This window comes from Grampus griseus, assembly GCF_964374135.1.
Source record: "Grampus griseus genome assembly, chromosome: 9".
In the NCBI taxonomy this organism is placed as follows: domain Eukaryota; kingdom Metazoa; phylum Chordata; class Mammalia; order Artiodactyla; family Delphinidae; genus Grampus; species Grampus griseus.
Window position 1 is genome coordinate 89,649,151 of NC_139003.1, and position 21,818 is coordinate 89,670,968.

Sequence of the window (21,818 nt, forward strand, 5' to 3'; positions counted from 1 at the left end):
ACAAAGAGAATGACAAACCACTGAAATCTCAACTTGAACTTGCTGTAAAGCACCAATGAGATCGCTCATAAAGTGCAAAGTGGACCAAGGGTCCTACAGTATAATTCCATCATATGACATTGAAAAAGAAACCCAGATGTTTATTACATTTGTAACATAAACTTATAGCATCTATGACTAGACTTGCTGTTAGATAACTAGTAAGTACTGGTTTCCCCTCCCTTAATAATAGCTGAGGGACCAGTAACAGTCTGTTTCTGATGCTCTTAATAGAAACTCCTCAGGCCAGCTCAGTCCCGGGGCTTATTCCACAGGGAACTGCTGCCTTGCCATTGGGTTAATCTTATGATTTCTTCTAATCTGTTCAAAAAACAAAAGAAAAAGAAAAATTACAGCTGGCTACACGGGGCTTAACTTACATATCATTCTTTCTGGTGTTTCTCAAATTCACTTTTTTTTAAGAATCACATGAGGCCCTTGTTAACACAGATTCCTAGTTCCAACCCCGAACCTATGGAATCAGGCTTTCCAGAGGAGGGGCCTGGGAATTAATATTTTTCAAACGGGCTTCAAGTGATTCTAATGTTCAGGTAAGTTTGGGAAACTTTACATTAGAGGATCAACATTTTGATAGTGAATCCTAATGCTGGTATAAATTTAGTGATAAAAAGATGCAGTGTTGGCTATTTGAGTTATGGCGTTTTCACCCTAACAGATTATTTGAGTAGTTATAAACAGCTACATAAAAAATATATTTCATAGATCCCTGTTGTCAGGCTTCCTAGGGTGTAACTCTTAGAGAAGGTCCATAGCAAATGCCCAGTCCCATAAGTCCATGTTCCATTAATAGATTTAGGGAACTCATTTTTGTTGCCCTAAGTCAGCAGTCCCCAGCCTTTTTGGCACCAGGGACCGGTGTCATGAAAGGCAAGTTTTGCACGGAGTGGGGTGGGGGTCGGGTGGGGCGGAGGATGGTTCAGGCGGTAAAACAAGCGACGAAGAGCAGCGGATGAAGCTTTGATGAAGCTTCGCTCGCTCGTCCGCCGCTCATCTCCGTGCACAGGTACTGGTCCGTGGCCCGGGGGTTGAGGACGCCCGCCCTCAGTGATCCTTTCTGACCCTATCCAGAGCTTTCCTGGCTGCTCTCCTGCTGAGAATGGATCTCTAGCCTCTTGCTCTTGGGTTAGTCAAGTTGCATCCTCTGACAGACCGCCTGGTGTGATTGGTCAGCTGATCTAACCTGCCTGGCCCCCAGGACTCAAAGCTCCTCCCCAAGGGCAGTGATCCCATTTGTCTTGTGCAACTTTTTGGTAGCACTGAAACAAGTCTAATAACGTTAACAAACCTGAAAAAGAAAGGGTGCTGTGGAGAGATTGGAAAAGGGCAAGGAAAGGAGAGAAAGGTGAGTAGGACGAAAGGAAGAGGAACAAAGAGAAACGCTGTGCTACCCACCTCTTCATCCCCTCCCCACATCAATCCCCCAATAAGGGAGTAAAAGCACAGCCGCCGCCAGCAGCTTCCTTTTGTCCCACTGAGGGCCAATGCCATATGTCAGTATCGCTCAGGGCCCAATGACACTGTCCCCAAAACTGTGACCACTTGCCTTACTTCCCTACTCCCCTGCTTGGCCAAGTATACAATTTCTGCAAGTCTGGTCAGCTTCTGAGTGTCCCACTAGGATTCACCTAAACGAGGAGCCCTCATTCTCTCACTGACCTTTTTCTTTTTTGTTGTTGTCTTTTGTTTTTTAATTTTTACTTTTTGTCCACACCGCACGGTACGTGGATCTTAGTTCCCAGACCAGGAATTGAACCCGTGCCCCCTGCATGGGAAGCCCGGAGTCCTAACAACTGGACTGCCAGGGAAGTCCCATCGCTAACCTTTTTCTTAACCAGCAGGCTCTAAAAGGGTCAGTCAGATCTTGTGACCCAGGAAATCATCTAATATCTAACATTCATACCTGGACATAATAAATGACCTTGAGCAGATCATTTCACTTTTCTGGGCCTCAGTTCTGGTATCAACAAAAAGAGAGGTAGATTCAACAATTTCTAGGATATTAGATTAGGATATTAATTTGGATAATATTAGGATATTAGCTGGCTCTAGATTTCTATTGTTTTCTATAAGAATCATTTCTACTTTACTACTTCCCTCTAATTATAGGCGGAAAAAAAATAGTTTCCTATTAAAGGAACTTCAGGTGTGGGGTAGGTCAGGGAGATTGCCTTTTGCTTTTGTTTTTTGACCAGGGACTTCTGGAATTACACCCTATGGATAGTAATCAAGATATAGGTACAAGTGGGCTTCCCTGGTGGCGCAGTGGTTGAGAGTCTGCCTGCCGATGCAGGGGACACGAGTTCGTGCCCCGGTCCAGGAAGATCCCACATGCCGTGAAGCGGCTGGGCCCGTGAGCCATGGCTGCTGAGCCTGCGCGGCCGGAGGCTGTGCTCCGCGATGGGAGAGGCCACAACAGTGAGAGGCCCACACACCGAAAAAAAAAAAAAAAAAGATATAGGTACAAGAAAGGCATCCACCCCCCCCCCCCCATTTTCATATTTGGGGACAATTGCAGGCTTATAAACTTGTAGATTTATTTCTTTATACAGTTGGTAGAGTAGCTCTGGTTTTGTCAAACAGCAACTGTTTGATCCCGCAGTTTTTGGGATGTCTTAATCATTGTGACTGTGGAGCATTACGATAATTACACACATTTAATCTTTTTCAGACTCAAGAAGATTTTAAATATCATGGCTCTTAGAATGGATTTTCCACTTAGCTCTTTTAGCATCTTACATTCTTTGTCTCTTTAACAGACCTGACCTCACCTTGTACAGGGTAAATCTCATTTTATGGCTAGGATATCTTTTAAATTCAAAGACCTTTAAGATGAAATTGTGTAAGGAGAAACACTAATGTGTGAAATGGCACAGCATGGGATTGTATGGTATTAAGAAATCAGTAATGACAGGCTTATTCTTGTCAGAGCGTAGATAAGGCAGCATCTGTAGCCTCTCAAATAGGGGACAAAGGAATCAGCCAGTGAGATAGCACCAACTTCTGATTGAAACCTGTAAAAACAGATGCTACCACTTAATGCATCTCACGTACCTCTTGCCCTCTTGGATCAAGTCCTTTCATTTCTGACTTGTGGCTGGGTTGATAGAGCATTTGGTGAGGTGGGGGAAGAGCATTATGGTCAAATTTTCACAGTATTTTTCATGTAAAAACTCACTAGGTTTTTGCCTCCGGTGATTCCATCTGTGAGTTTGTTTTCTGAGATGCTGACTGCATCATTTTCCATCGCTGTGGTCGCTTATGCCATTGCAGTGTCTGTAGGAAAAGTATACGCCATCAAGTATGATTACACCATCGATGGGAACCAGGTATGGTCACTCTTGCTGAACTGGTTTTGTAGGGCTGAAAATAAGAAGAAAACATAAATGGGAAAGATTTTTGTTGTCTGCTAAAGAAGGTATCGGTTTCTTCCACCCATCTTTATTGAGTTGGTTTCTCTCCTGTGTGTGCTAATTTGAAATTATTTTGAAATATACATGTTGTATCACTTAATTTTTAAAATATATTTTACTGTTTCTTTATCCATATTTTATTATATGTCTCTGAAAGATAAGCATGTAAAAAGCAATCGTGATACATCATCATATCTAAAAAACTAGCTGTAATTCCCTAATACCATCTAATAACCAGTCAGTTTTCAGGTATAACCACAAGATCATTATCACAACTAAAAAAATTCACAATAATTCCTTGATAATATCAACTATCTAGTCAGTTTTCAGATTATCTTAAAAAGTTTTTTTAGAGTTTATTTGTCTGGTTAAGTATCCAAACAAGCTCCATGTGTAGTATTAGCTTGATACATCTCTTTTTTGCTTTACATTTTTTAACAAATTATTTTTTTAATTGGGGTATAGTTGATGTACTATATTATATAAGTTTCAGGTGTACAACATAGCGATTCACAAGCGTTAGAGGTTATACTCCATTTATAGTTCTTAGAAAACATTGGCTATATTCCTTGCACTGTATGCATCACTGTACTTTTTTTTAAATTAATTTTTATTGGAGTATAGTTGCTTCACAATGGTGTGTTAGTTTCTACTGTACAGCAAAGTGAGTCAGCTATACGAATACATATATCCCCTCTTTTTTGGATTTCCTTCCCATTTAGGTCACCACAGAGCATTAAGTAGAGTTCCCTGTGCTATACTGTATGTTCTCATTAGTTGTCTGTTTTACACATAGTATTAATAGTGTATCTGCATCACTTTACTTTTTAAGAAATAAGTTGAAGTAATCCTAATTTTTAAAAAGTTAATTCAGTTAGGTCATAAATAACATTTAAGCTTAACAGATTGGAATAAGAATTCTTCATGTAATCTAGTATCGCCTGGTAATTGTTTTTTTAATGACAGCTATAATACGGCAAAACAGAGCAACAAACACCAATGATAATAGTTGTGACCACTTTAAATTGAGGTGGTTTATTGTGCAATTACAGGTTTCCCCTGCTACCCTAACGTAGAGCGTTCCTATGAAAACTTTCTTAAGCAGAAATGGCAGTAAAGTGAAGAAGCAGTTACCTTAGGACACATCTTGCAAACAGATGCACAAAATCCATTTAGATGAAGCACAGGTGCTCACCAACACAGTTCAAAGCGATGGCGGCTCGATGCTGAGATGCTGAGTGCAGTTTCCGGGGGAGGAGCTTGGTGGTGCCACTCTCCCTTCTTGGGGGGCATGCTGCCTCTATAAGGGCTAGCTACAAAACAGATGCTTTTCACCCTTTTTTGTAAAAGCAAAAAGCCCCTTGGGATTTCTTTCAGTTAGCAAAAACAGGTACTAACATAGGTCTTTCGTAAAAGCCAAGTGGCGTAAAGTGAGCTTTTGAAAAGCAGGGGATACCTGTAATAGATACAGGACATTTTTTGTAGCACCTGATACATTTCCCAGGTGAGCTGATTTTCCACTGCTTGCAAATCTGCAAGTATGGTTGGTTTCTGAAAACATAGCATAGCAATTATAGCAGTTAAATGATTAGTACTCAATAAGAATAATAGCCCTCCTAATCATAATACACTTCATAGCAAATATCCAACCACAGAGAAAATATTTCATGTGAGAGTTACAGATATGCCACTCACCAGGAAGTGAAATAAGCATTTGAGCAAAAGATCAGTCAATCTTAAAAACAACTGAAAGCAGTGAAGCCTCTCTCAGGCTCTACGGAGCCAGAAGTCCCCATGTCTTCCAAGGGTCCCAAGAACCTTTAATGGTAAGAATTAAACTGGGACTCCCAGGCAGGGTGGGCTTGAGAGTTTGCTTTCTTAATGCTCTTCCTTAAACACTTGGCGAGGGTCTTGCAAAGATTTGATATGTAGCAACACTGCCATCCAGTCTCTCTCTTAGGAATTCATTGCCTTTGGGATCAGCAACATCTTCTCTGGATTCTTCTCTTGTTTTGTGGCCACCACTGCCCTGTCCCGCACCGCCGTCCAGGAGAGCACTGGGGGAAAGACACAGGTATGTAACAGCGGTGTCGTAATATCCATCTAGAATGATGGAAAGAATGAGTCAGGGGAATGGTGGCTCAGAAAGGCTTGCACAAGAACTCAGCAGGACGATTAGCCTTTGAGAAAAGAGAAACTTGTACTTCCTGGTCTGATTGCACCCGGGGTCTCTCCATCTCCTTGACGGTGATCCATCCCCTCCCCTAAAAACTCTTCCACAGCAACATTTATGGTTTTCTGATGCAGCAAGTCTCAAACCATTTTGTGTGAGTGCTCAGCTGGTAGATAGCTCCACTTACTTCTTTTCCAGGGACGATAACAGTTGACAAGGAATCAGTCATGAAGAATGCTGATTTTTACCAATTTGTTATCTGGGGATAGAGAAGGCCTAGTAAGAGCACTTTGTGGCTTAGTGAGTTATTCTATTTTCAGGAAAATGAAAAGCTGTCTATTTACATTTCCTTTACAAGGATCAGGAGCTTCGTCCAGAGGCGTTGGGTCCCCCAGAACAAGTTTGCTAGCCGAGGATATTTTTGTTGTAACATTTTGGCATCTCTTCCTGAGCAAGACTTTTGTTCCTAAAGTTCTGAATGTGGGTTTCATCTTGCCTTTTTTTTTTTTTTTTTTTTTTTTGCGGTACGCGGGCCACTCACTGCCGTGGCCTCTCCCGTTGTGGAGCACAGGCTCTGGACACGCAGGCTCAGCGGCCAGGGCTCATGGGCCCAGCCACTCCGCGGCATGTGGGATCTTCCTGGACCGGGGCACAAACCCGCGTCCCCTGCCTCGGAAGGCGGACTCTCAACCACTCTGCCACCAGGGAAGCCCTCATCTTGCCTTTTAAATGTGGTTTTTAAGTTGTTGCCAAACCAGCATCCAAGTTAATCTCTGGAGAACTCCTCCTTCAATGGGCTAGAAAGCTCAGGAGCTGTTCTCAGACCATTCTTTCCAGCAGGACATGAGTCAGCTAAGCCAAACCAAGTAGATGGGTGTGAGGGGCAGCTCAGGAATTGTGTTTCTGTTATGCCTGAAGAGTTTTCTCATCCCAGTACAGAAAGAACTATTATTTAAGAGTAAAAAGTACATTGAGACTGTAAAGGAGAACAACAAATCCAAAGTGAATAGGGTAACACACACACACGCGCGCACGCACACACACACACACATACATACACACACACACACACACACACACATACATACATACACACACAGAGAGTCTTCAAATAGGGTTTTGTAGGGTAGAGACACTTACAAATAAGTACAAAAGAGAGAAACTGAGAAAATGAATGACTCCAACAAGGAAGTTGCCCAGGGGGAGCCTGAACTGTCCCCAAGGTGCCCATGATGCTCCTTTACCATTTATAAAGGATCTTGGTGACAGGGTCAGAAGAACTGGCCTCTTCCAATTTCTTGACTCCCGTTCAACAAAAATTTAGTCTAAATTTTCAGAATTTTTCTGTTTAAAATTGAGTTTTCTTTGCTTTTTTCTGCAAACATTTCCAGCTTTGTGAGAGCAAATAAAACAATACAGCCTCAAACAGGAAGCATAACCAGAGATCTGTGGTCAAGGGGAAGAGGTTGGAGGTGATTGCCAGAGCTATACCTGCGGTTCAGGGGGTAGCTGTCAGCAGTGAAATTTTCTGCTGCTTCCACTGGAGATGGGGCCCTGACAAGCTCTCCAGGGCACATGGCTGTAGTGGGTGCAGGCATATCCCCAAGTGCTGATGTCCATTCTCTGCTGTTACTTCCAGACTGAAATGGGCACAGTCCCGTCCATCCTCCCCTCCCCTCCTAAGAATGCCCATGTAAAGTGATGCCTTGGCAGAGGCTTTGGGGATAATGGTGTTCTGGTAAGCTAATACCCCCTGCCACACACTGGCGTGTATTATATTTAGGAATGAAGGATGCCAGGATTTCAGTACTGAAGAATGAAGCAAGCAGAGAAATAGCTTGATATTTAATTACTGAAATGTACACTAAGTTCTGGGATTAAAAGTCTAAGTGTCTGGACTGAAATCCAGGGACTTGTGACCAACTAGACTGGCAAGTCTTCTCCTGTTGTGTGGCTTCTCATGTTTTTTTTCATGTTGGAGCCTCAGTTTCCGCATCTATGCAATGGGGATAATAATTGTATCCGCCTCATAGGGATGTTGTGAGAATTAAATAAGAAAATGTTTATAAAATCCTGGCACTCACTTGTAAATGTTGATGGTTCCAGTCATTAACTTCTCAAGGTAAGAATAGTGCCTTAGTACCTAGGATACATATGTTGTACCTGACACATAAGAAGCACCCGGCATGTATTTGCTGAATGAATGAACAGAATCATAAGTATTAGTGGACCTCAACTGTTTGCAACACATCTACAGATTGTAGAAGAGCTCAACATTGCAACCTGTTCTTTCCCTCACCCCCATCTGACTTCTACTGATTAATGAAAAAGTAATTCTGATGACAAACTATTCCCTAGCTCTGGTTACCCTCTCACTTAAGAGAAGAATTAATTCTCTAGTAACTGAATCTGCTCATAGATATGAAATCTACAGCATTTCCTGCAAAATAAGTAATTTTCCTTTATAAATTAAGTACAAGCAATGGGTTCCCTCACAGATTTTAAAATAGTAACCAAAATTAGTCTTGGTCTCCATAATTGGAGGCTAATTATTTCCTATCCTCAGTGAGTAGGTGGCCACCCTCCTGGCATGAGTTGGGCAGCTGGCTGTGGTCCCTGTCCCCAAATCTCCATCCCTCTCACCAATTCACAGAGCCCTACATCCACAGTGAGATGCGTGTGGCTCATGATAGACAATGAATGTTGGTTAAGTAATTGCGTAGAAGAAAGGAAGGAAGGAAAGGAGGGAAGGAGGGAGGACGGATACCAGCTTCTCTGCTTAGATAGGAGAGGGGAAAGCTCACCAAGGTACTGGGAACCCGGAGGTGTTGTGCTGGGAGATAACAAATTGCCTAGAAAAGGGGATCTGGCTGGACAGAGCAGACTTTTCTGTACGTCATATACGTAATATCGCCTCAGTCTGGCCTAAGTATCCTCTGAACATGACTGAGCAATTTGCCAGCTGGAGTGAATGAGTGTGGATATGAAATTCCCTTAAGTTTTTGGACTTTTAATTTCTATTGGCTTTATGTGTCTCCTTGAAGGCAAACATCTTGCACTAGGCAGTACTTGGGCCCAGGGCAACCTTCTCTGCTGCCTCCTCTCTGGTCGCTTTGCTTCTGGCTCCCTGTCTCCTTCTCTCCTTTGTTTCAGAGCTACTAGGCTTCACCTCGGCCAGGCCCCAGCTGTCTCAGCAGAGAACACATTGGTCATCTAATCACAACAGAGAGTAGTCCCCACCCCCTCAGCCTCTCTCCTAACTAGTTACGGATCTTAGGAGAGCTTTTTTGCCAGCGAAGGTAAAGTTTCTGAAGCTTCCTTGACTTCTGCTACTGCCCACCCTCACTCGGGCTGCTTGTGGGGCAAAACTCTGAGCCTGAATCCGTGAAGCTGTGGGAGGATGCGGGAGACATGGTCCCACCACTCAGCAGGCTCGTGTGGCATTCTGAATCTGCAGAAAGACTGGTAAATTTATTTTCTCTGAGATTATCATGGCAACCATGTATACAAAGTGTTATCTGAATCGTTATCAGGTTGCTGACTCAATAATGCAGCAGAATCAGTTATGTGCTATGAGAATTTATTTCCCAAGAACATTACAAGGATCTGTTGTCTGGGAAGGGGGATGGGCCCTGTTTCCTCGAATGGCAAATGACTAGAAGTTTGGCCTCTTGAATTGACACCAAAAGTATATGTCTGCAGTGTATCCAAGTGCAATCCAGGCTTTACTCTACCAGACTCAGGGTCCACATTTTCTTTAATTTCTCTGCCATAGCTACTAAATGTATGGTTTTCGCAAATAATTCTCACTTGTCTCAACAGTATTGAGCAGAAGGGGGGAAGTTGGGAAGTGTCACGTGTGCCCATGAACAGGCTCTTGCACGCATGTGTCCAGCAAGCGCATGTCCAGAGGGGGCAGGACGGACCCTGGTTATGGGACACGTATGTCTTTCAGGTTGCCGGCATGATCTCGGCTGGGATTGTGATGATTGCCATCGTTGCCCTGGGGAAGTTGTTGGAACCCTTGCAGAAGGTATAACACTGCTTCTCGCCACACCGATTCCATACTTCCCCTTCACTGCTCTGCCACCTGAGAAGTAACAGGGGATTTAGAAGTCATCACATGGAAAACCATTCCCCTGAATAACTCAGCCTCCCTGTGTCTCTTGGCAGTCGGTCTTGGCAGCTGTTGTAATCGCCAACCTGAAGGGGATGTTTATGCAGGTGTGTGACATTCCTCGTCTGTGGAGGCAGAATAAGACTGATGCTGTAAGTCACTTACCATCCGTTTTTCTCTGAAATAAGAATTGTTTCTTATATGCTTCTTGCCATATGATTACATCCCCTTATCTCCTAAGTCTTACTTGCATTTTGGGAACCAGAGCAGAAATTAGAATTTTGTGGATAAGCCAAAGCTGGGAAGTCTTCCACATGAGCTGTGATTTGTGAAGGTCCTGTATCTCTGGGAAGATTCATTTCTGGCAAGAATCCCATATGAGCTCCTTCGTATACCCTTGGTCTTCTAAAGCCAAAAACCAAATTTTTAAAAAACCCTCTAATTTAGAAAGACAAACAAAACAAAAACAAAGCAAAAACAAAATACGAAACCCCACATTGATTATAATATTGATTAAAGTAACCTTTACAAGTCTTCTGAGGGATTGTTAGGAAAAAAAAAAAACAAGCTAAACCCTTCAGAGTTCTGCCCTAATTTAAACCAGAACAGATAAAAAGAATGGGAAAATTCCCTATATATCTATATGGAAAGATTTCCAAGACAAATTGTGAAGTAAAAAAGAGACCAGTGCACTATGGAAGAGTGTGTATAACACACCAAAAGAAGGGAAAATAATATATGCTTTGTAGTCATATTTGCTTGTATTTGCCAAAAGAAATGCTGGAGAAAAGTGTGCACATGTGTGTACACACACAGAAATAAACGAGGACACAAGAAAGGAGCATCGTTGGGAATGGATGGAGAAAGGAGAGAGTTACAACCAAGATTTTTCACTGCACACTTTTTTTTTTTTTTTGGCCGTGCCACGCAGCATGCCAGATCTTGGTTCCCCTACCAGTGATCAAACCCGTGGCCCCTACAGTGGAAGCGCAGAGTCTTAACCACTGGACTGCCAGAGAAGTCCCACTGCACACCTTTTTAATACTAATTTTATTTTGAACCATGTCAATATGCAAAAATTAAATTTAAGAATATTTAAATGGAACAGCTGGCCTTTACTGGAAAGGGCAATTTCCACTTCCACTTAAAGTATGCAATGAAGTCAGAATATTTTACAACGCTGTAATTTGTTCGTGGACAATTGATCTTATTTTTACAGGTAATTGCTCACCTGATGGTACCTGATGAATTAACATAATTCCTTTCATTTCCATGTTTTCCTAGGTTATCTGGGTGTTTACGTGCGTAGCATCCATCATTCTGGGGCTGGACCTCGGTTTACTAGCTGGCCTTATATTTGGATTTCTGACTGTGGTCTTGAGAGTTCAATTGTGAGTAATATAAGATCCAGGTTATCGATACACAGGACAACACACCCTGAGATTTATTATGTTTCTTTATTGTGATAAATACAATAAAAGCACTCCCTTTCATAATAGTTACTATATTGAGTGCTTCTACAAATTAAGCGTATGGTGCTTTACACACATTATCATATTTAGTCTTCAAGAAAACCCTGTGAATAGGTTTTGCTCTCCTCATTCTAGTAAGATAACTGAAGCTCAGAAAGGTTAAGAACCTTCCCCAAGATCAGCTAGTCAGTGGCAGAGACAGGATTTGAACACAGATCTCACCCCAAAATCTGTGCACTTATTCACATGGTCTACTGCTATGCTCTCCTCCAAGTCATGGTAAGACTAAAAGATACATGATTCAGCAAAAGACTGAAGTTGCTGTGTAGTTTCTTTTTAAAATGAGATGATGTCTGAGAGGCACTGGGCCCAAGCCTTGGGCCCAGACAGCTGCTAAATATATTGTAGCTCATTTTCTTTTGAAGCTAGTAACCCAGAAATTATGTAACAACCCAGAACAGGAGACTTTAAAACAGTTGACTGTAGCCAAAATTCATTCAAATCTGCCAAATAAGGTATGTACCCAATAAGCCACACCAATTATGTGAAGTAGACATGATTAGGTCCTCTGCAGAGTGAAAGCAACACAGACACAGTTCAAAGTAATGGAAGACAATCTGTGAGGCAGCCGAAAGGTGTATGTTTTTTAATTTGTTTTGTTTTGACTTTTAAAAAATTTTTTTATTAAAAAAAAATCTTTTTTCTGGCCGCGAGGTTGGCAGGATCTTAGTTCCCCAACCGGGGGTACACAGGCCCTCAGCAGTGAGAGTGCGGAGTCCTAACCACTGGACCGCCAGGGAATTCCCTTGTTTTGACCCTTGAGAGGTCTTTGGTAGATGCCCTTCTGGGTCTATGGAATTGTCTGAACAGAGAGCAGAAGCGTGCTTCTCTCCTTCCTCAAAACTTCTGTTATCTTCCCAGTCGTCTGGTCCCTTCTTTGCCTGCACTTGGGCCATGAAGGAGTACAAAACCTGGGGAAACCTCAACACGGATGTCTTCAGCTTAGCATAAGTCCACCTTTCCCGTTCCACCAACCAATTCTCCTTCCCTCCCTCCGTCCCTCCCCTGGCATGTTAGAGCCTGCCCAAAGTCTTGTGTTTACTGCCTCAGCACCCTTAAATGGTTGCCCAAGGGCCCGAAAGAGTTCACAAGCGTCCAAAGTACCCAGTGTGCTACTGGGAAACACCTCAGAAACTCTCCTTGGAAGAGAGTTTTGTGCCCTGGATGCCTCCGTGTTTACTTTTACTTGTGTGAGTGTGATTGGGGGAGAAGGGTTTTGTAGAGAAAGACTATACAGTTTCTAAGGTTTAAGTTAAAAATCAGCACTGCACAGCAAGCTGAGGAAAATCGGTGGCACCGTTCAGCTGCAGATTTGGTAACGAGGCTTTGAGCCAACAAAAAGCAGTATCCTCCACAGTATTTAATTTCCAGTAATTATAAGGCTGATCCAGAGAGCACATTGCTGAGAGGACCCTAAACAGACACTCTTTCTTCAGGAATTGTGTTTAGCATATGTCCCTAGTCACACTTGAAGAATCATGGAATTTATGGGATTGCATCAGAAACAGGAAATCAACAGTCTGGTGGATGGGAAGGACTCATGTCTGGTCCTCCCAGGCTCCTATTTCTATGAAGTGATACTAATTTGATCAGTGCAGACTCTCCATACTTCATCAGAAAGTTGCTATAACTCACAAGTAAGTTCTAGGCACCACGCCAGGCAACAAAGTCCCATGGGTTAAAGATAGAGGCTGTGCTCCTCTTCCCTCCAGGGCCTTTTTGAACTTCTCTAAACAGTTTACTCACCAGTAAAATTGAGGATAATACTGCTGATCTTTCAGGGTTATGGTAGGGCTCAAATAAGATTTAACATGTGTGAAAGCTCTTTGCTTATCCTATAAAGTCGTACACATATGAAAGTATGATGCTCATTACTTCTTGCAGGCATCAGAAATGAGGCACACTTCCTTCTTCTCCCCGAATCCTATACAAACACCGGCTGTTCACTTTTAGCTACTGGAAAATGTCATCTGCGATAAAGACAGAGTCCAAAAACACCCAAATTATGGGCTCTTTAGTATCTGTAATTTCTTCTAACTTTTTATTCCAAAATATGCCTGTTCCAAAAACTCCTGACCTTAATTTTCCTTCTTTCAGTCCCTCATGGAACAGCCTTGGAAGTATCCCTAGCACAGACATCTACAAAAGCACCAAGAATTACAAAAACGTAAGTGCCTTTCTGAGGCATTGGCTGGACTTGGGTTTGCTAAGCTGGATTTTCAGGGGTTGCATATTTCTCTTTCAGTACGTTAGGGATAAGGTAGCGAAAAAGGGAGGCTACTTCTGTTGGGAAAGTCCAGAAGTCCACTGGGGGGGTGTCGGGAAAACTTTCAATCCAATGTGCCCTCTGATATCCTAGGCTTATGTGAATTTTGTCCATGCTAGTTAAAATGTCATTTTAATGTCAAACCATTGTACAGGGAATTTTTTAAAAAATAGGCAATTCAATTATTTCCAGAAGTTGAACCAAAATTCTATTCCTCTGAGTGAAGGGTGTCAAAAGACACAAACTTCCAGTTATAAATAAATAAATCGTGGGAATGTAATGTACATGTGAAGACCATAGTTAATAATACTGTATTGCATATTTGAAAGTTCCTAAGAGAGTAGATCTTAAAAGTTCTCATCACACAAAAAATTCTGTAACTATGTATGGTGACAGACATTAACTAGACTTATTGTAGTGATCATTTTGCCATGTATACAAATATCAGGTTGTACACCTGAAACTAATATGTCAATTATAACTAAAAAAGAAAAAAAAAGACAGCACCTCAGAGACCTCTAGGACAAAATGAAACATACATTGTAACAACATTCCCAAAAGAGAAGAAGAGGAAAAAAAAAAAAAACCAGACAAAATATTGAATAAGTATCAAAACTTTCCCAAATTTGAGGAACACCACAATGTACTAATCCAAAATGCCCACTGAACTCAATTAATGTACACACAAAAATCCACACCTAGAAACACTACAGTAACACTGCTGAAAGCCAAGATGTTAACAGCAATTTTTCAAGCAGCAAGAGGAGAAAAATTTCTCTTTCTCTGCTATGTTATCCTTATCCTCTATGACACTGTCTGAAATCCCTGTAAGATTTTCTTCATTCAATTCTAAGAAGAGACGTTCATGTTCTCTGTCACAAAGAACCTTATTTGACGTTTTTCTCTATCCTTGGAATTGGAAGAAATAATATATAATACAGAAAATAAAAAATGAAGAAAATAAACATTCCACTGATGGGCTTATGTTCCCTGCAAATAAGAGTGCTTAGTGACCACCAGAAGGAACAAACATGAAAAAGTAGAGAAAGAAAGAAAATTCAAGGGGGCGGTCCAAGATGGATTCTGGAACAGGAAGATTCTGAACTCACCTCCTCCTATGGACACACCAAATCTACAGCTACATATGGAATAATTCTCTCCGAAAAAGAACTGATAACTAGCTGAACAGCTCCTCCACAACAAGGGATAAAAGGGTCACATCGAAAAAAGTAGGAGAGGCAGGGATGCAGTCTCGCCAAAACTCACCCCTGACTCCGCGTCCCACAAGGGGGAGGAATGTCCTAAGTTTGGAGCTACTCCCTGAGGAGCAAGGGGTTTGTACTCCACATCCCTTGGGACCCGCACCAAACGTCGAGGCCCCCAAACTGTCTGGTTTTATAAACCAACAGGGCTTACATTCACGGGCCCCGAGGGGACTGTGGGAATGTGAGATACTCCTTTGGAGGGGCTCACATGTGGGCTCACTCATCCTGGGACCCAGCACGAAGGCAGCAGTTTGAAAGTCCCTGGACTATATATGAAGGAGATTCATTTGCTAATCTTAAAGCATCCGCCAGAGGGGCAAGGACCACTTGGGACTTGCTTCAGGGGTGGAGGCACTGGCAAGTGTCATTTTTGCGCTCTCCCCATACCTTGCTAGTGTAGGCGGGTGCACCCAGGCACAACCTCAATAAAGCCACAGGTCTGCTCCGCTCCCAGCACTCTTCTCTTGCGTCGCTAAAGCTGCAGCATGCCCTACCCTCAGCACTCTCCTGCAGCCATGCTAAAGCTGGTAGGTGAGCACAGTCCGTACAAGGAACACCCCTTGGTTGCCTGGCCCTGGCGCCCCAAGGGCCTTGCATGCCTGGGCCCCACAGGACTGTAACAGTTGGAAAGATAGTTCTGGGCAGGCTACCACACCCAGGGTACTACAGAGATAGCAGACAAAACATACCCCAGTCCACCTGTGAAAAAGGCCCATTATTTACCCTAGAGCTTTAACCTGAGTGACAGGCTTCAGGTTTGCCACACGTATAGAGGCTACAGAAATGCTCTCAGGCAGTGTAGGTAGGGAGACATCATTCTCATACCCTCCCTTGGCCTCGCCACAGCTTGTGGTACCTCCCAGAAAGGAGTTCATCTGAAGCTCCAATTTTTGCACCCATCACCCAGGAGACACCTCCAAGTCTCCTGAGGTCAGTAATTGTGGTTCCACAAGACTGTATATATTTGCATACTTTAAAAGCTGCTGCCTGAGGATCTGGCTTCCAATCGCCTAAAACTAGATGCTGAATGAGATCCCTCCCCTTGGAACACTGACAGGTCTTGGCACACCCTCAACAACTGGGACCTATCAAAACTAAACCAGGCTAGGGACTTCCCTGGTGGCGCAGTGGTTAAGAATGCACTTGCCAATGCAGGGGACACAGGTTCGAGCCCTGGTCCGGGAAGATCCCAGATGCTGCGGAGCAACTAAGCCCGTGCGCCACAACTACTGAGCCTGCGCTTTAAAGCCCATGAGCCACAATTACTGAGCCCACAAGCCACAACTACTGAGCCCACATGCCGAAACTACTGAAGCCCATGTGCCTAGAGCCCGTGCTTCACAACAAGAGAAGCCACTGCAAAGAGAAGCCCATGCACCACAATGAAGTTAGCCCCCAATTGCCACAACTAGAAAAAACCCGCGTGCAGCAACAAAGACCCAATGCAGCCAAAGAGTAAATAAATAAATTAATTAAAATTTTAAAAAAAGAAAAAAAATAAACCAGGCTAATTAGACAAGCACAAAGGTTTGAGAGACACCCAAGAGCTAGGGCAAGGCTGAACAATAAGTTTCATCTCCTACATATGCCAGTCCTTCAAGACTAGAAGACTAGAATAGGTAGCCATTTTGCCTAACACATAGAAACAAACACAGAGAATCAAGCAAAATGAGGAAGAAACAGAGGAATATGTTCCAAATGAAAGTACAAGACAAAATTTCAGAAAGAGACTTTAATGAAACAGATAAGTAATGTACCTGATAAAGTGTTCAAAGTAATGGTTATAAAGGTACTCAATGAATTCTGGAGTAGAATGGATGACCACAGTGAGTACTTCAACACAGAGATAGAAAATATAATAAGAAAAGTACCTAACAGAAGTCAAGAGCTGAAGAATACACTAACTGAACTGAAAAATACACTAGAGGCGTTCAACAGCAGACCAGATGAAGCAGAAGAATGGATCAGCAACCTAGAAGACAGGACACTGGAACTGACCCAAGCAGAACAGCAAAAAGAAAAAAGAATTTTAAAAAGTGAGGATGGCTTAAGGGACCTATGGGACAACACCAAGCAGAATAACATTCACATTTAGGAGTCCCAGAAGGAAAAGAGAGAGACAGAAAGGGGCAGAGAAACTGTTTGAAGAAATAATGGCTGAAAATGTCCCTAAACTGGGGAAGGAAACATTCAGGTCCAGGAAATACAGAGATTTCTAAATAAGATGAACCCAAAGAGATCTATATCAAGACATTATAAATAAAATGTCAAAAGTTAAAAGATAGAGAATCTTAAGGACAGCAAGAGAAAAATAACTTGTTACGTATAAAGGACCCCCCATAAGATTATCAGCTGATTTTTTAGCAGAAACTTTGCAGGCCAGAAGGAAGTTGCATAATATATTCAGAGTGCTGAAAGGACAAAACTTCCAACCAAGAAAGCTCTACCTGGCAAGGTTGTCATTCAGAATTGAAGAAGAGAGAAAGTGTTTTCCAGACAAGCAAAAGCTAAAGGAGTTAATCACCACTAAACCGGCTTTACAAAAAGTTAAAGGGATTTCTTTAAACTTAAAGTATAAAAATTCCATCCAAAAGCAGCAGAATACACATTCTTCCCACGTGCACATGAAACATTCTCCAGGATAGATAATATGTTAGGCTAGGTCACAAAACAAGTCCAACCCATTTAAGAACATTGAAATCATAGTAAACATCTTTTCTGACCACTCTGATGTTAAACTAGAAATCAATTACAAGAAGAAAACTGAAAAAAATGACAAATACATAGAGATTAAACAACATGCTATGAACAAACAATGGGTCAATGAAGAAATCAAAGGGGAAATAAAAAATTACCTTAAGACAAGTGAAAATGGAAATACAACATTCCAAAATCTGTGGGATGCAGCAAAAGAAGTTCTAAGAGGGAAGTTCATAGCAATTCAGGCCTACAACAGGAAACAAGAAAAATCTCAAATAAACAATCTAACTTTACACCCAAAGGAACTAGATAAAGAACAAACTCCTGTTAGAGGAAAGTTGAGGACTGCTGCCCAGCTTCTCTGAGCAATTGTCAGTCAGCTCCTAGCTGAATAGCCAAAAACTTAACTGAGTATTTAAGGCATGAAATGATTTAACCTCAGAAAAAAAAATCTTTTTTTTAATGCTAGATTGAAGAACCTGAAGGAGTGAAGATTCTGAGATTTTCTAGTCCTATTTTTTACGGCAATGTTGATGGTTTAAAAAAATGTATCAAGTCCACAGTAAGTATTTTATCCCTAGAAATCTAGTTTCTAACTTCCTTTGAGACTTCATTCATTCTACAGGTATTTAAGGGGCTCAAACGTGGGCATAAGGTCCTATACCCTGTTCCCTTTGTACAGGGCATTAAGAATTATAACATCCTTGCCCTCAAATAACTTTCAATCTATTTGGGAATAGGAACAAACGATAATAACACATATGTTAAAATTCAGGTAGCAATAACTATGCGGGACAAAACCACTAGAGATGTCTCCAGGCAGACTTTGAGTAAGTTCCAAGTGAGTAGTATAGACAGTAAGTGTTAAGATTTCATGGAAGGGAGTCATCCGAGTTAGGTGGACTGATCAGGCTTTGCGTGGCGGTTGGGCAGAAGGAAGGAGATTATGGCAGGTGTTTGGGAACTACATGAGCTGAGAGGAAAATGTGGGAATGTGTATTGGGCAGGGGGTGGCGGAGGGGGGCAGTTGGAATAAAGGGTAAAAAGTATAAGCAGAATAGATAAGCAGGAAATTCTGGTCTTGAATTCCATGCTATGCTTCAAAGTTGGAGTTTGCCTCTAGATCAGTGTTTTCCTGAAGTTCAAAGGAATGTTCATAGACTTTGCAACAACAAGGACTTTGTCATGTCAAGCAAATTTGGAAAACACAGGCTTAAAGTTAAAAAGGTTATTTTTTGCTTTTTTTTTTTTTTTTTTGTCTTGGAGTCTTCAATGTGCTACTGCCTTCCCTGAGTCTCTGGGTGGGTGGGTTAGGGTGGCCCGGTAGTGGAGACCTCCATCGGGCCTCAGAATTTCTTTTCTGGCAGGGTACATCAGCGAATAATACCACTTGAGAAATAGCCTTTCCAGATAAAAATTGCCATTAATGAGCATCAGGAACCAGATGTTTTAACTAACTTGACATTTTTTTCCAAAGGTTGGATTTGATGCCATTAGAGTGTATAATAAGAGGTTGAAAGCACTGAGGAAAATACAGAAACTCATCAAAAAAGGGCAATTAAGAGCAACAAAGGTGAGGCAACATCATTCTTTTGCCTCTGAAATTCTCTCATTTCTCAGATGAAATAAAAGCAATTAGACTGTCTAAAATTAAGTATACCCTCTTTGGTACCCAGATGTGTACAAGCAGATGACATATGTATAATGGAGAACAGCTGAGTTGTTCTTTTAGGAGAGAGGGAAGGGGAGAGAATAAAATGAAATCAGCAGGGCTACTGGGAAACAAAGGGTGAGATTTTTATTTTTCTATCATGAAATAAACCTTATTTTTACTGAAAGGAACAAAACAAGTGCTAATTCAATGCCAGAAAATTACTCACAACAGAAGGCAGTCGTAAGTTCATAAACTTTTAGAGCTACAGTAGTTACCTTTTATTCAAACTCTCTTGTCAATGTTTCTCTTGGCTACGTTCTACAATCTTCCAGAAATCAAGCATTTCCTTTCTCCACTGTTCTTCCATTTTTCTTCCTAGAGAACATCAGAATTTGGGCTGAGGTAAACCTTATTCCCTAAGAGTTCATCCTCTTGATATTTTGCTTACCAAGAAGCAGTTTGTAGAACTTTTAAGTCATTTTAGATTAATTGTTGAAAGACATCCCAAATCATTAGTAATTGAGTTGGCAGTGTTTTCTTTGTTTAGAATGGCATTATAAGTGATGCTGGTTCATCGAATAATGCTTTTGAGCCTGATGAAGACATCGAAAATCCGGAAGAATTTGATATTCCAACCAAGGAAATAGAGATTCAAGTGGATTGGAACGCTGAGCTTCCAGTCAAAGTGAATGTTCCTAAAGTGCCGATCCATAGCCTCGTGCTTGACTGTGGAGCTGTCTCTTTCCTGGATGTTGTTGGAGTGAGATCATTGCGTGTGGTAAGGTTCCGTTGTTTCGAATTACATATTTGGAGCTTTGGCAATAGTAAAATGATATGGGTTTCCTGGTCTTGCAAAAGGGTGATTGATTGCACAGGCTCTGTAATTTTTCTAGAGGAATGCTTTTGCAATAGAGTGTATTACTTTAAAGCACAGTCCTGCGGAGCTGGACTACCTGGGGTTGAATCCTGGCTCTACCACTTACTAGTGGTGTGACTTTGGGCAAGTTGCTTAATCTGTCTGTACCTCAGTTTCTCCATCTGTAATGTGGGGATAATGATGGTACCTACTTCATAGGGTTGTGATGAGGATTAAATGAGAAAAGTGAAGAGTGTCTGGCACATAGTCACACGTCAGCAAATATTAACATTTATTATGTTTTATTGTTCTGAGAATATATATGACATGGAATATGAAAAGAAAGAAAAATGGGCAAAATCTTGTGTTCAGTATTATGTTTTTATTTGTTATGCGAAGAGCAGCAGAATGAGAAACATTGTAGGACTGGAAAAGCCAGGCATTATCAAGGTTAGATCAGCAGCAAGCAGGTCAGGCATCTAGGAAGTCAAAGAGTTGAGGAGCATGCAGGACAGAAGCATTCAATCAGAAACCAGGTATGCAAGCTCAACTTCAATGATTCTTCTAACACATAGATGTGCAGTGCCACACGTGTACCAACCACTTGGCCAGGCACAAGAAACTAATTGTGGAATAGCCATAGTCCCTACCCTCATGGGACTAAGCAGTCTAAGGGGCAAGGCAAATATTAAGTAATCTTTTTTTTTAAAGTAATCTTTTAAATAACAATTGCAATTAGTCCTCCAAAGCAGACTAACTGGATGTCAACTTGACTGGGAGTGTCAAGTTTAGGTGAAGCTTCAGGAAGGTAGGTATCAAGAGGATTTGGCAGAAAAGTAGGCAGGTTCAAGGGAGCAACAATCAGGTATACTAATATCAAACTACCCTCAACTGAGGTTTAGCTTAGCTGGGGCTTCTTGGTACCTCTGCAAGGGGAGGAAATTATTCCAGGGTGTGGGTACTAGGCAGGTCAGGTAGAAGAGTGATTGACAAGAGTGCGAGAATATGCTGATAGGTTCTATTCCAGGTCTCTTAGCAGACCTGGTTATTAGCTCATTTGAGAACACACTCTTGTTCTTCTTTGTGCATTTCACTCTAGGCATTGGCTCAGATCCACCGTAGATTGTGTTGACCAAAGGGTTTAATGAATTACTTTGAGGAAAAGTCAAGATATTTAATGCCAGAATATTTTCTGCACCTAACAAATAGTTGCTTTCAAATGCTATAATGACAATTTTGAAAACTCCAAACTTTATACTTGCATAGAGGTCTTGATCTTTTTTCCCTAGAAACTTCAAGTTCTGTTTTATTATTGTCCATAGGTCTTGTGTCTTGATTCTTTTAAACTTTGCATTTTGAGATAACTGTAGATCCCCATGAAGTTGTAAGAAATAATACAGAGAGATCCTCTCTATCCCTTACCGAGTTTCTTTCAGTGCTAACGTCTTGCAAAACTATAGTACAAAATCACAATCAGAATATTGACACTGCTACAGTCAAACTACAGAGGTCAGTTTTTACATTTGGCATCTGGTGGCCACAAATCCACACCCGTATCGCTTCCACTCAAAGATATAAACTCATACCCTTCTTTCCAACCAGCACAGGCTGCATTAGGAAGCTTCCTGTACTCCTTTCTTTCTTTCCTTCCACAAGTATTTATGGAGCACTTCTGTGCTATCCAGTGCTGTTGAGCGCTGGATGTTGCCACCTATTGAGATATGGTCTTTTCATCCTAATCATCATCACTGTATGTTGAAAACCTCTATGGTTTTCCAATTTCTA

General features: G+C 41.7%; 1 protein-coding gene across 1 annotated transcript in view; it reads left to right on the forward strand.

Moving 5' to 3' along the window:
• SLC26A4 (solute carrier family 26 member 4) overlaps positions 1 to 21,818 on the forward strand; it is a gene marked incomplete at both ends in the record, with an annotated part of 48,699 nt that overhangs the window by 18,195 nt on the left and 8,686 nt on the right. Inside the window, 9 exons of the mRNA XM_082661934.1 lie at positions 3,239 to 3,386; positions 5,431 to 5,544; positions 9,599 to 9,676; positions 9,817 to 9,912; positions 11,045 to 11,151; positions 13,390 to 13,459; positions 17,993 to 18,085; positions 19,001 to 19,096; positions 19,725 to 19,955. Coding sequence (XP_082518060.1) covers positions 3,239 to 3,386; positions 5,431 to 5,544; positions 9,599 to 9,676; positions 9,817 to 9,912; positions 11,045 to 11,151; positions 13,390 to 13,459; positions 17,993 to 18,085; positions 19,001 to 19,096; positions 19,725 to 19,955 — 1,033 coding nt within the window. The remainder of the gene's footprint in view (positions 1 to 3,238; positions 3,387 to 5,430; positions 5,545 to 9,598; positions 9,677 to 9,816; positions 9,913 to 11,044; positions 11,152 to 13,389; positions 13,460 to 17,992; positions 18,086 to 19,000; positions 19,097 to 19,724; positions 19,956 to 21,818) is intronic.